We start from the raw sequence: 15044 nt of genomic DNA, 5'->3' as shown, positions 1-15044 counted from the left end.
CTAGTATATTATTGAAAATTGACAATGTTGTCGAATTGAATCAATAGCATGGTGTTGGGGCAGTTACACATTTTAACTTGTAATATACTCCTGGACTCACAAAATGATGTTGGGGGCAATTGGGTGGCTCAGTGGATTGAGAGTCAGTCCTAGAGATGGGAAGTCCTGGGTTCAAATGTGACCTCAGCCACTTCCTAGCTGTGTGACCCTGGGCAAGTCACTTAACTCCCATTGCCTAGCCCTTACCACTCTTCTGCCTTGGAGCCAATACACAGTATTGATTTTAAGATGGGCTTGGAATGGTCCTTAGTATGCTCCTAGTCCAACTCAGCATCTACCACACGAAAAACAGCAGACAGAAAGTGACTTAGTGTCCACTTCTTACATCCAGTGGCTCAGCACTGTTCGCTGCTACTTTCTTGCTATATACATTTACCTAACCAGCTTTCTCTAGGGAGCACCACCCATTGGGCACTCGGAAAGAGATTGGCCCTGGGTCCTTGGAAAGAACTCTAGAATATTTTTGACCATAGAAGAGATGTGGAATCTTTAAACATCATTGAAGTACTCATTTTGGGGGGTTATAGTTGCCTCACCTCTAGAGGAAAGCACCCATGCTAAAGATATTCCACATCTTTGGAAGTACCAAAGCGGTATTGCTCTAGCTTAGCACTGCCTCCTTTGACCCAGAGAATGTGCCAGGCTTTGAAATATTAAGTATCAAGCAGGGTTAGTGCCCACACTGGGCACAATTGCTACCATATCAAAAGTGTTATCTATTGACAATGTATGGTGTGAAAAAGATTTGTGAATCTTAAAGCACGTTAGGCTTCAGCTATTTATTAATCAGTACAGTGGGTGCTGGGCTAGAAGCCCACAGACCTAAAGTCTGATGACTGTTCCACAATGACCTCGGAAAAATATTTTTTTTTTTTTGCCCTGAGCTGCCATCTTATCTATAAAACATGGGGCAGTGGTGCCTGGCCAACCTCAATCAGGATGCTTCAAGAAACAAACGTGGGCACACTCAGAAAGAGCTCCAAGTTCTCTACAGACTCAAGGAGCCACGGGGACTCTTCCAACAAAGAGACTACTGGTCTGGAAATTGGGGAACCCCAATTCTGGTCTTGCCTTGGTCGCATGAAATTCACTTGAAGGTCTTGGGCTTTTCCCTTTCTGGGTCACAGTTTCTTCTAGTGGAAAAAGTGTCAACTGAATTCTAAGGTCCCTCCAGCTCCAGTATTCTATGTTCTAAGGGCCCTTGTCATCGATGTTCTGAGCCGGCCCCCTTTCCTCTCTTTCCAGTAGGTAGAAAACATCCCCCTTTTCTTCATTCACTACCTCTGTGACATTGGGCAAGATATTTAATCTTTAGAAAGGCTGGGGCTGGACTAAGATGGCCTCAGAAATCCTTCTCGAGCTCTAGGACCTTTGGATTTTGCATCTTGGTGAAGGGGCATGGGTGTGGGTATGGGGGCACTGCCTAATCCCAGCCTGCCTCCTTCCACCCTTGCCCTTGCTCTGGCCATCTGTGTGGGCCACTGTAAAATGACAGGTGATGATAATCAACATGATTCCAAGAGACTAAATGAGGTCCAAGGACCCCTTGAGCTTTAAAATCATACAGCTCTGATTTGAAGGAGCCAACCAGGCACAGAACTGGAGGGGGTTACATGGCAAGTGCAAACCCTGTAAACACCCGAGTGTGGAGAGCCGAGTCAGGGCACAGCTGGCCACCTGGGAGCATCAGCAGGAAGCAGGTTCAAAGGGAGCCTGTGGGGCCCAAAGCCTACATCCTCCGGAGCTGCCTTCCAAAGCCTCCCCTCTCCTTCCATAAATTCCACATCCACACCTAGAACAAAATGTTTTTTAATCAATTGCATCATCACCCTCACTCTGCTGGGGTAAGGGGGGGGCAGAGGAACAAAAATATTCTGCTCCTGCCCAAGTGGACAGTAAGGCTTTTGTGTTTCTTCCACACTGTGGGGGAAGGGGGGGCCCTGGGCTGGAGCAGAGTGAGTGATGAGGAAAGCTAAGGGGCGATGCCAGGCCTCACCTCCCCAGGGAGCCCTACCTTCCCCCCTCCCTCTCCCTCTCCGGGCTAGAGGAGAAGTCAGGGAAAAGAGAGGAGAGATCAGGTCCCAGCAGCAGCTGTCTCCTTCACCAATAAATATACTTCATTACCAAGCAAGGACAGGAAGGAGGAAAGGGAGGGGTGAGGGAAAGTGGGGAGAAGCTGCCCCTTGCCTCACTGGGAGCGAAGCTGCAGAAAGAGGCCTCCAGGCCTTCACTGTCCATCTTCCCTCTTACACCCCCCCCCAATTTTATTTTTAAAACAATGAAATGGATTTAAAAAATGATCTCCGGCCTTGCTCCCCAGCAGAGCCGAGGTGTTCAGAGGGGGTCCTCCCTCCAAAGGGTCGTGTGGCTGGAGTCTACATGTTGGAGGGCAGGGAGAACGGCATCCACTTTCCCCGAGTGTCCTTGGTTTGGAGATGGGGAGGAGCACGGGCCTGAGGAGCAGGGGGTAAAGCACTCTACGGGGAGAGGAGGGCTTGGCGGCAAGGGTGAGTTAGACCCCCCTTTCTCCCCAAAGCTGGCTGAGCCTCAGCTGCCCTTTTCCAAGGGCACATGTGGGTGTCCTTGTGTGGTGGGGTGGCCCCTGCGGAGCAGGAGGCAGACAGAAAAGCTGTCATTTCCTTGGTGGTCAGGCTCAGCACAAGAGGGAACTGTAGAGGGAACGGGAAAGGAAGAAGAGAGAACTCCACAGCTGGGAGGGGTGGTGGAACAGAGCCCTTACATAGCAGTACGCTGAGCCTGGATGCTGGAAGAGATGAGGGGCAGTGGGAGGGGAGGATGACAAGAGGCTCTGGGGCAGAGGTCACAGTGAGGCCAAGCAGAGTTGGAGAGGGGGCATTAGCTAGTGAAAGGCTATTCTCTGCCAGGGCCAGTGGCTCTAGGCCTCAACCACTTTCCCAGGAAAAGAAAGGGAATGAGTTAATTGAGGCTGCCTGTGAGAGAGCTGAGGGCCAGGACATTTGTGGGGACCAAGAAGCTCCCCTCCTATGAGGCTGGATTAGCCAGCCAGGGTGGGCTGAGGTTTCTCTTTCCCTGTCTACTCCCACCACCTTAGGACCCTCCCTATAGGGAGGATGTGAGCAGGAATGTGGAGCAGATGCCAGACTTGGCCAAGGCCTCATCCCTGACCCCCCGGAGGACATAGGGAGACAGGCCAGTTCTCCAGGGATTCAAGGGCAAAAACTGACCACAGTCGAGGGCATTCATAGCCCGAGATTCCTTCTTCACACCCCATGATCCCCTCTGTAGTCATAGAAGGGCTCCACTAACTGGGGCTACATTCTTGCCTTCACACATGCCTTAGCCCCTTTCCCAGCAGCCTGACACCAGAGGACTTGCTGCTAAGGGCAGGAGGAGGAAGACTGTTGGAAGAAGCTTCTGCTCTGGGCCTGGGGCTGCCACCCCCAAGAGTCTGGAAGCCAATGAGTTGTACCGTCCCCCACCCTCCACCCCCAAACAAACAAACAAAACAGAGTGGGGGGGCCTGGAGGGGGATTAAAAAAAAAACCCAAAAACAAAAAGAAAAACCAAAACCAAACCCCTCCTCCTCTTCCTCCTCCTCCTCCTCCTCCTCTGTGAGGAGATGGGAGGCATGGGCTGGGCCTTAGCTGGGCCGGCATTGGACCTGGCCCTCAGAGCTGTCCTCATCGTCAGAAGCCCCAGCGCCTCCACTGCTCAGGCCTGTGATCCGATAGCCCATGTTGAGGAGCATCACTTCTAGGGGATCAGCATTCATCCGGCGCTGGTTGGCCTGAGAAGCCCCCTCCATGTCCTCGACCACTCGTCCTGTGAGGTCTTCACTCTGAGGAGGGGACAGGAGGACAGAAAAAGGGAGAACATGGGTTGAGAAGGAAGTAAGTCTCACCTATTTTCTACCTGGGAGAAATGGGCCTTGAGGAGTCCTGCTCTAAGGGACAAAGGCCTGAGCTGAGACTTGCTGTGATGGCAATGGCCTCCCCTGTTCTCAAGCTGTCAATCCCAAAGACTGAGCAAGAATCTTTCTGACTGTCTTATGGAGCCTGCTGGGTTTCCTGGTAAAAGTGGGGGCAAACTCTATTTTCAATGAGAAAACTGTCTGGTTTCTAAGGGAAGGGGGAAAAGCACAGGGGCCAGCCTAGATGAGAAAGTCCACGTATGCCAGGTGTCCCCCATGGAGCTCGAGTCCAAAGAATCCAAACACTGGCTCACTTCTCCAGGGACAGAGCAAATGCCTCCTTCTCCAGGAATTTTTCCTTGACTTTCTAGGTATATGACTGCGGACAGGTAACTTCATCTCTCTGATCATATCCCTCACGATGTTTACACTCACAGGGCTGTATGGCCAATCTTTAAGCACACAAGAAATGTGAATTGGCCTACAAGACTCTTACAGCACCCCTTCCCTCTAAGGGGCGCCGCTCATTTCAGCACTCCATGAATTGTTTCACATACACAGCCAGTCCTGTCTGCCCTCTGAGGCTGTAAGCTACCCTCAGGAAGGGACTGGCTCTTAGTTCTCTGCTATCTTCCTCAGGGATGGAAATGGCAGGGGTTTGATCAATTCTGGGAGAAATGAAACAACTTCAGGGAGAGCCCAGAGGCTCCTTCTCAGAGAGGGGAAGACAAGGATGATCAGAAGCCATGGTCATAGGGTTTTGTAGTTTCTCAAGGTTTCCCTCAAAACAACCTGGAGAAGGATATACATGGCCTTTCTTCTGAAAAGGAGGCTCAGAGAAGTCAAGGCTCAGGATGCTCAAGAACACCCAGTTAGGAAGGGCTAAGAGTTGGGGGACGGGTCTAGGTCTTTTAATTCCAAGATCACACCCATCTCTCTCACTCTCTCCTCTGCCTCTTACCTCTGGCCGAGGATTCCAGAGCCTCACAACAGGGTCGATGCCGCTGGTGGCTAGGAAGCAGTAGCTGGGATGGGGCTGCAGGCAGTTGACAATGGACTCATCCCCCTGGAGCACACGCACCAAGTTGGTAGTCTCCTTCTCCCAGATGAAGAAGGAGCCGTCATCAGAACCGCTGACGATATACTGTGCATTGCTGGGGGACGAAAGGAGGAAGAAGTTCATCACTGTGGGTAGAGTTACTGCCAGCATTCACAATCTTCCAACCTTGACTTCAGTTCCAGAAGCTGTTGGGATTCCAGACTCGAGGAGCAGGGAGAAAACCATACCCTATGTAATAGAGGAATGGGCCAGGGGAGCCCCCAAGTATTACTCTACTCTAAGCTACTACATTTTTGGTAATGAATAATAAGAATAAACCATTTTTATGTAAACAGCCCTGGGAGTTTTAGAGATGAGGAACCTGACGTTGAAGTGGCAGGATCCAAACCCAAGGCTCTGAACTCCAATCCACTTTCTTCTATACCACCACCATAAACATACTTTGGACCTTTCCATCTCTGTACCTTCCTCATGCTGTTCCCTGGGCCTGTGATGTCTTCCTTAAGCCTTCTTCACCTGATGAATTCCTATCCAATTTTTTTAAATAGAATTATTTCCAAGTATCTCAGCCTCTCCCTCTCCTCCCTGCACCATAGAAGGTATCACCTGACAAAGATATGCATATATATTGTGTTCCTATTAATCAGTTCATTCTCTGGAGGTGGACATTCACAAGTCATTCTTCGAATATTAATTCTGAAGCTGTATATAATGTTCTCTTGGTTCTACTTGTTTCATTCTTCATTATTTCACATAGGAGTTTCCAAGTTTTTTTTTTAATTAACCTGCTCATTGTTTTTTATAGCACAATGGTATTGTCACATTTATACACCACAACTTGGTCAGCTATTTCCCAAATGATGGCCATCTCCTTGATGTCCAGTTCTGTGCCACTACAAAGAGAGCTGCCATAAATATTTTGGATTGTATAGGTTCTTCTCTTTTTCCCCTGATCTCCTTGGGTATACACAGTTTTAGAACTCTGGGCATAATTCCAAATTGCTCCCCAAAATGGTTGAAAAACAACAGTGTATTAGTATTCTCCTATCCAGTTTTTAAGAGCCAATTCAAATGCTACCTCCTCCAAAAAAAGGGGAATGTGACCAAATAAGAGAACAGATACCAAATGCTTTGCAAATGTTAAAGCATTACATAAATGCTGGTGTCGGTGATCATTATTTGGGCTTCCCTGCTCTCTTGGCCCAGGACTAGCCACCCCTCTAGAACTCAGCCAGGCCTTGATTTGTATTTCAGAATAGCACATGATAGCTATTCTTGATCTTTAATCCCTACTAGACTGAGCGTTCCATGAGGGCAGGAGTTGCTTCTTAGCTACATTTTCTCTGCCAGCAGTAAGCACAGGGTTCTTGCCCAGGAGAAGGCATTCATAAATGAGATGATCTCACTGTGGGGTATTCTCTTCCTCCCCAGACCCCTCATCTGGTACCTAGTACAGGACTAAGCACATAGGGTTCCCAATACTGATTCCAGGGGCTCCATCTCATGAGCCCCTTTCCAAATCCCAGTAGGGCTAGGTTTTAAGAGTCCTTGCTGGCTCTCTTCCAGGGTAAGGAAAGCCAGCTTGGTGTGCACAGAGGCTTCTGTCCTCCTGCCACTGGCTAGTGCTCGGAGTAGAAGGAATCCCAACTCACAGACCTGCCGAAGAAGTTTGCTTCCTTGATGTCTGTGGTGGTATTGCAGTGCCCACAGTACCGGAACTGGTAGTCATAGCTCCGCTCCCGCAGGACCATCTCATCCTCTGAGATAGAGTCCTTTCGGCTGGTGCTCCTCAATCGGACAGGACCACCGCTCTTCTTCTCCTCTGTGGGGAGAAGGAGGCAGAGTCGATGAGCAGCCTGCTCTGCTCCCATCCCTGTCTTCAGCCCAGATGCTTTGTACAAAACTTGGTCAAGTGCCAGGACAGAGCTCAATAAGAACAAGGATGGAGGGACAATTCTGGATGGGGCTGAGTCAGATTTACTTTAGGTGGCCACAATGAGCAAAAGTGTGGAGGACAGAGAAGCCTCTTCCCAAGATTCTTCCTGTTCTGCTGGGGAAGAGGGCTTGGGTACTCACTAGTCATCATCAGGACTCTGCCAGTCTCAGACATTATTTGCATTTTCCAGGGATGGGAGAAAGAACCCAAGATCTCTGACTGAGTAGATTTTTCTAAATCAATCAAGGAATTTAGACACTGGCTAGGAGGGGTCCTAGCTGTCTAGGGCCTAGATATCTCCAACTCCAGGACTTTATGCATGTGAAGTCTCACCAGAGAATGTAAGCTCTTTGATAAGAGGGCCTGTTTTTTGTTTCTTTGCATCCCCTGGGCCTTGCACATAGTAGGTGCTTGTTGACCCAAACTGAATTGCTATTCTCATTTTATAGAACAGGCAAGTAAGTTCCAGAGAGACTGAATACTTTGCTAAGGACCTCAACTGAAAAAATAGTCCAAGTCTGCCTTCACAGGAACACAAGCTGGGATAAGACTAAGACCAGCCCAAAACAAGAAGTGCAAAGTGAAGCACACACATAAGACTCTTGGAGCCTGACTTTGTTGAGAGCTATGTGACCATGGGAAATCACTGCCCCCTCTGGGTTTTTGTTGGACCAGATGATCTGTAAGACCTTTCTGGAATCTGTGCCTAGGTCTTGAGCCCAACTTGATCCTGCCCTTGATGATGTCTGGCTCAGGGAGATAAAGCAGAAGGAAGGTGTTGGCACAGTTAGGGTTAAGTAGCAATACAAACCTGAGAATCATTGTGTCTCTCTGAGCTTGGCCCCTACATTGGCAGGGGAGAGGCTCATCACTTACCGCTATCGCTCTTAGAGAAGAGGGCTGCAGTGATGTCTCGGCCTAGAGCATCACAGGCACTGCTGTGGGCCTGCTCTGGGAATTTCCCTTTGAAGTCATCCAGACACTCCAGGGCCTCAGCCACATACTTGAGCTCAAAGAGGCATCGGGCTAGGCGGAAATGAGCCTTCAAATGACAGGGGTTCAGGGAGATGGCCCTGAGGCAATCCCTCAAGGCATCATAGTGGTCCCCATCCCTAAGGAGACAGGATAGCACAAGCAGGTGAATGGAGGCAGGGGAAAAGAGGGAAGGAATGCTACCTTCACTAGTCCCTTTATCTCCCCTAAGCCCAAACCTTGGCCTAACTAGGAGCAGGGCTAGGCAGCAGTGATGGTCAAACCCCTGGGGGTAGAAGTTCCCCATTCATTTTTTCCTGTCCCCAACCTACCTCTTCTTTCCAATCTCATTTAGAGAATCTCACTGGGCATTCTAGCTAGCTCCTGGACGGGCGATGGAGGACTTCAGAGAAGAAAAAAGCCCCATTCTCAAGTGTAGAAGTGAACTGAAGTGGTCTTGGCTGTGGCTCTGTCACTGACTGTGTGACTTTGGACAACTTATTTCACCTCTCTAGGCCTCGGTTCCCTTCTTTGTAAAATGGGAGAATTGGCTCAGAGAGCCTGACACCAAAGAGACCCCTTTGAATTCTGGCTTGGACCCTAGCAGTGAAATCATTGAAGAGTCCCAACTTCTGGGAGACACAATTTTTTTAACCACAAATGGAGATATCCCCCGTAGGAGGCCTAGAAGGATGGAATGAGAGAATCCAAGCCCAGCAGTCTACTCATATCAGCTATTAATGAATGACGGCTCTCTAGAGGCTGGGCCCCCCAGCTTGACTGGCTACTCTAGGATTCTCTATTTCCCAGCCTTCCTCTCCAAAATGTGAGGCACATCCAAGAAAAGAAAGCCAAATGACACCTAGCTTGCAAGCAAGCACATGCCTTGACAGCAAGAACAAGGCAAGGCTGCCCCCTGGTGGGCAAACAGCACAAAGACATGCTGCCACCCCAGGCACCATCCATCCACTTGCTCCTTTTCAGAAGTTTCTTCTTTCTGCCAGTACCCCCCCCTGCCCCCCCCCCCGCTCTCTCCATTCCTCAGTGGGGAGTGGAGGGGGCCTAGCATAAGGTGAGGGCAAGGGGGTACACGTAAATCCCAGGGGACGATGTCTCGGAGGGCTTCTCTCCCTCTACCAGTCAATCTATATTCTTTAAAAAGTCAACCTTGGGTGATTGGAGGAGACAGGGAGTGAGGCCAGCAGAGGGCCACAGCAGAAGGCCTGGGAGCAAGTTACCCCTATTAACATTTTTGTCCTCCTGGAAAGCCACAGCACCCCCTCTTCTCCACCCAGTCCTGTTCAGAGACAGAGGATAAGGCCATAGTGCACGCCAGACTGCTTTGCACAGTGCCCAGTACCAGGTCGTGGTAAAATCTGCTGATACCATCACTATTACCAAGGTATAAAGGCCATGCCCTGGTCACCTGGCTCTATTCTAGGAATAAGACTCATTAAAAGCCCATGGTGTTAATCTGATAACAGCACATTAAGCCCACTAGCACCCCCATTGCCACTAATCTTCAGTCTCTCCCTATCTACTGATTCCTTCTCTGATATCTACAAACATATCTCTATCTCCCTCCCATTCTTTTTTTTTAAATAAAAAATTTTAAATCAATAAGTCTATATTCCCTCTCCCTCCCACCTTCTCCCTCCCTGTACTGAGAAATCAAACAAAATAGAATCCTATTAAAACATGTACAGTCGAGCAAAACAAAATCCCTCATTGGCCTTTAAAAAAAATGTTTCTGCACTTCTTCAAGTCTGTCAGCAGTTGGGCAGCATGTTTCAATCCTGGTCATTTGGAATTGTAGTCAATCATTACACTGATCACAGACCCTAAGGCTTTCAAAATTCCCTGTCTTTACAATATTATTGTCGTTCTATCAATTGTTCTCCTGCTTCTGCTCACTGCTTACCACTCTCTCCACAGATCCTATGTGTGCTGGCCTACTCCGTCCCTCCCTTCCCCATGTCTGCAGACAAATCCACATTATATAAAAATAACTTTATATATAGGTCTGTGGAAGGGTCCATCTATATAAAGTGAGAACTACCTATAACTGGTTCCAGCCCAATGGAAATGTGCAAATTTGAATAATGCCACAATGTTAGGAGATTCTTTATTCATATTAATGAGGGGCCTTACCTTTAGTCCAAAAAAGATTAATACCAACTAGGACAATGTAGGCTAGACATGAATATTCAGAGTTTCTAGGCAGCAGTGGCTGGCACAGTGCAAGCAAAGCAAGCAAAATTCACAGTGCTTTTGGCTATAACACATGCAAAGTCAATGGCTAACAAGGAAGGATGCTCAGAGTTCCTATGAACTTCTCAGCTTCAAGACTTGGCATCAAAAGCAGAAGGAAAAGGATGTAGTGTCTGGGTCATCAGACCTCTGAAGCTGCCATACTGGATTAGGATTGTCTGACAATAAAATGGCAGAGGGGCAGAGGGAAGAGGTGGTGCAGTCATGCAGAGATAGAGAATCTATCATGATCCATCAGACACCAGAATAAGTGGGAGTGACTCAGGAACTGCTGCAGCCCTGAAAGCCAATTACTGTCTATAAGACGTCCCTCTCAAAGGCGCAAGGACAAAGAGAGAGAAACTGGGGACAGCCTGAGAATGAGTCCAAGAAAAAAAAAGACCAAGCCAAGAAACACCCATGGGGTAGGAAAGCTGGATCAGCAACAGAGGAGTAAATCAGAGCTAGAAGGGAGCAAGCACAAGGAGAGTGATTTTCAAGAATGTATTCGGGCAAAAGGACACAGCTTTCCTCTCTCTGAGGACCACAAAAAACCCAGTAAGGGTCAATAGCATGATCTAGTAGCCAAAAATCAAAAGTTAATGCAATCTAAGCTGCACTAGAACTCAGAATAGGTCAGGGGGCATCTGCTCTCTTTACCTTAGAATGGTATAGACCAGTGATGGGCAAACTTTTTAAAAGAGGGGGCCAAAGGAAAGGAACTCTTTCGAAGTTTCATTGTATTGTATCCTACTCATTGTATTTGTCAGATTAGAAATAATGTTGTACTGCTGGATAGAACATTTCAGGGGGCCACATCTGGCCTGAAGGGTTGTAGAGTTTGACCATCACTGGTATAGATGTTCAGATCTAGGAGTCACATTTTAGGAAGGTCACTGACAAGGTAGAACATGTTCAAAAGATGGTAAAATAGAGGGTGATAGGAATGGAAATCATCCACCACCTCCTGGACAGAACTAGCAGAACAAACCACTAGCAGCAGGAAAGATAAAAACAACTCAGACTGATCCCATGGGTTCAAATAAAATATTGTCTAACTCTAGGAAACTCTAGGCTTCCATCAGTAGCTAGAAAAGGACACTATTATGTAACAGGGACAGGTATGAAGCTGGACTGAGAACCATGGGGAAGGACTTATTTTTTTTTTTAATTTTTATTTTGAGTATTTTCCCCTAGTTACATTTCATGTTCTTTCCCTCTCCTCCAAGTCCCCCAAGCCTCCCCCCTTAGCTGATGCACAGTTCCACTAGGTTTTACATGTATCATAGATCAAGACCCAATTCCATATTATTGATAGTTGGACTAGAGTTATCGTTTAATGTCTACATCCCATGGGGAAGGACTTATGAGCAGAAAGGTGCCCAGTCTTGGGCATTCACTGGTTTTTTCCAATGGTGTTCTTTGGAGCAAGTAGCTGCCAGAAAGAACAGAAATGGATGTAGACCCAACTTTCCCATAACCGGAAAAAGAAGTCCTATTATATCTCAAGAATGTGATGGAAAGGGAAGAAGCATTTTATAACAAAAACCTCCAACAAAGGTCTAATTACTAAAATATACAAGGAGCTAAATCAATTGTATAAAAAAATCAAGCCATTCCTCAATTGATAAATGGGCAAGGGACACAAATAGGCAATTTTCAGATAAAGAAATCAAAACTATCAATAACCACTTGAAAAATTGTTCTAAATCTCTCATAATTAGAGGAATGAAAATGAAAACAGCTCTGAGGTACCAACTCACACCTAGCAGATTGGCTAACATGACAGCAAAAGAAAGTAATAAATGTTGGAGGGGATGTGGCAAAATAGGGACATTAAATATGCATTGCTGGTGGAGTTGTGAATTGATCCAACCATTCTGGATGGAAATTTGGAACTATGCTCAAAAGGCTTTAAAAAGACTGTCTGCCCTTTGATCCAGCCATACCACTGCTGGGTTTGTACCCCCAAAGAGATAATAAGGAAAAAGACTTGTACAAAAATATTTATAGCCACACTCTTTGTAGTGGTAAAAAAATGGAAAATGAGGGTATGTCCTTTGATTGGGGAATGGCTGAACAAACTGTGGTATCTATTGGTGATGGAATACTATTGTGCTCAAAGGAATAAAGAACTGGAGGAATTCCATGTGAACTGGAAAGACCTCCAGGAATTGATGCAGAGTGAAAGGAGCAGATCCAGGAGAACCTTATACACAGAGACAGATACACTGTGGTACAATTGAATGTAATGGACTTCTCTACTAGCAGCAATGCAATGATCCAGGACAGTTCTGAGGGACTTATGAGAAAGAATACTCTCCACAGTCAGAGGAAGAATTGTGTAAAACACCGAAGTAGAATTGAGTAGAAACACAGAAGAAAAACTGCTTGATCACATGGGTCGATGGGGATATGACTGGGGATATAGACTCTAAGTGATCACCCTAGCACAAATATCAATAATATGGAAATAGGTCTTGATCAATGACACATGTAAAACTCAGTGGAATTGTGTGTTGGCTATAGGAGGAGGGGTGGGAAAGAACATAAATCATGTAACCATGGAAAAATTCTCTTAATTAATCAATTAAATAATGTTAAAAAACAAAGTCCAACCTGTAGGCCTATAAGAGAAGCTCAGTCTCACAAAAGGCCCTATGTCTCCAGGATTCTGTCTGGATTAAAAGCATCCAGGGTCAAAAAAGCTGGAGAATCACTTCTCTAGATGGACACCAATGGGTTTCTTTGCCTAGAATCTGTACTACATCTTTTTTTTTTTTTTTAAACCCTTAACTTTTGTGTGTATTGACTTATAGGTGGAAGATTGGCAAGGGTAGGCAATGGGGGTCAAGTGACTTGCCCAGGGTCACACAGCTGGGAAGTGTCTGAGGCCGGATTTGAACCTAGGACCTCCTGTCTCTAGGCCTGGCTCTCAATCCACTGAGCTACTCAGCTGCCCCTGTACTACATCTTTTGTAGTTATTGCCCTCATCCACATTTGGTTTCAAGGAAGCCCCCAAACTCTTCTGCTCAATCAGTGTGCACTGGATTAGAGGGAGTTTAGTAGTAATGTGGATTTCAGGTGCTATGGCCATAGGATCTGGGCCAATGTGTGGGGATTCTCTTGGTTCTCCTCCTTCTTGGGGAAAAGCCAAGTTCCCAGGGATAGGGCAAAACCTCCAATCCAGACTTTGATACCTTAAATATCTGTGGTTCCCACTCATATGGATCACAATACATCTGGGACTAAGAAGGGCTTCATGAGTTGCTGAATTCATCCTTTGGTGCTCAAATTGAGAAAGACTGTGAATTTTGCTAAGTTGGCCCATGGGAAACAGTGAGAAAGCCCCACAAATAGCAGCTGACACCAGAGTGCTTGATAGTCCTTTTCTCACAGTGACCCTAGAAGGAAGCAGCTAAAGCCAAGACTATTATCCCTACTTTACAAATGAGGTAACTGAGGCTCATACAGAGAAGTGACACACAGCCAAGCTGAGAGGACTTCAGAAATTCTCTAGAACTAGAGGAAGCCCAAAGAATGGTGGTGACTGGTCCAAAGTGGCCCAGGGATGAGCCTGTCTTGGCATCAGTTATTCTGCTTCCTGGGATGAGGAGCCAGGTTGGCCAGATACCAAGCTGAGCCCAAGGATGCCCAGGTATTCTAGCCCGACAGTCGATCAGGCTGTAGGGTTCACTTACCACTTCCGCTTCATGTAGGCAGCAGCTCGGTTCCCATAAAGCATAGCATTGTGGGGGGCCTTCTGCACAGCTTTGCTGTAAAGTTGGATGGCCTGAGTCCACTGTTGGCAGGCAAAAGCCTCATTAGCTTGTTGCTTTACTCGCTCTAAGGATGGAGGCAGCTCTGCTTGGGGACTACAGAAAAGAGGGAAAACGGGAGAAAGTCAAAGCAGGAGAGCACAGGGTTAGGTAACTCTGTATACTGGGACAGGGCAGACTAGGCCAACCCTGCTAGACATGGAGTGGTGGCCAGGGAACTTGGCTACCCCCTTCCTTAAACCTCACTCAGAAGGGCAGCCTCCAGTACCTGCCCTAGAGATGCAGATAAAAGAATAGAACGAACTGAGTTGTGTTAGCAAAACTCCCCGTATTCTCCCTCTCCCCTCCCCCACAGTTTCATTTAGATAACTAAAAATTCAAACTCATCATCTTTCTCTCCAAAACTTGCCTCTTGCCTGGCTTGTCCATTGGTGGAGATTCCACCCAGCATCCCTTTACCCAGGCTCAAATCCTCACTCTACTGTCTCTCTCACTTCACATCCAGTTAGCTGCTAACTCCTGTGGATTGTACTTCTAGCACCCGTCTCTTGTGTGTCCCTTTTTCTCTGCTACTGAGCTCAAGCCCTCATTATCTATTTGAGGGCATTTTATTTCTTTTCATTAAACATAGAAACAATTTTTGGCAATTGTTTTCTGACATTCTGTGATTCAGATTCTCTCCTCCTTTTCCCCTCCCTGAGGGGGTAACTAGCTTAATATAGGTTATATCTGTGCTTTCATTCAATATTTTTTCCATATTGCTCATGATGGGACTGAAGACACATATCACATATACAATAAAAACTCATGACAGAAATAAAATGAAGGACAGCGTGTTCGGATCTGCAATCAGATTCCAACACCTCACTATTTCTTTATGGACCTTTCTGCCTCTGGTCTTGCTGTTCCCATCAATCATTCTGCGAATTTATTTCCCCTAAGGTACAGCCCTCTTGATTCTCAGCCTGGCCATCTTCTTTGACCCTTTCTGTGCAATTATTAATTTTTGGAACTTGTACACACACCTTATTCCTAGATTATAAGCTCCTTGAAGGCAGGTGTTAACCTTATTTCCTCTGTCATCTGAATGTTTA

The 15044-nt window shown here is 46.8% G+C and overlaps 1 protein-coding gene across 1 annotated transcript in view; it reads right to left on the bottom strand.

The window, feature by feature from the left end:
• Positions 1 to 3585: 3585 nt before the first annotated feature.
• The window catches only part of WDTC1 (WD and tetratricopeptide repeats 1), a 63603-nt gene continuing 52144 nt past the window's right edge, over positions 3586 to 15044 (bottom strand). The window contains exons 12-16 of the mRNA XM_044667927.1: positions 13873 to 14046; positions 7825 to 8060; positions 6669 to 6834; positions 4914 to 5106; positions 3586 to 3880 (exon numbers count right to left, since the gene is read on the bottom strand). Coding sequence (XP_044523862.1) covers positions 3683 to 3880; positions 4914 to 5106; positions 6669 to 6834; positions 7825 to 8060; positions 13873 to 14046 — 967 coding nt within the window. The 3' untranslated portion in view covers positions 3586 to 3682. The remainder of the gene's footprint in view (positions 3881 to 4913; positions 5107 to 6668; positions 6835 to 7824; positions 8061 to 13872; positions 14047 to 15044) is intronic.

This window comes from Gracilinanus agilis, chromosome 3, assembly GCF_016433145.1.
Source record: "Gracilinanus agilis isolate LMUSP501 chromosome 3, AgileGrace, whole genome shotgun sequence".
Lineage (NCBI taxonomy): Eukaryota > Metazoa > Chordata > Mammalia > Didelphimorphia > Didelphidae > Gracilinanus > Gracilinanus agilis.
Note: the sequence above shows the minus strand (reverse complement) of the source record. Positions and strands in the feature narration are given on the sequence as shown.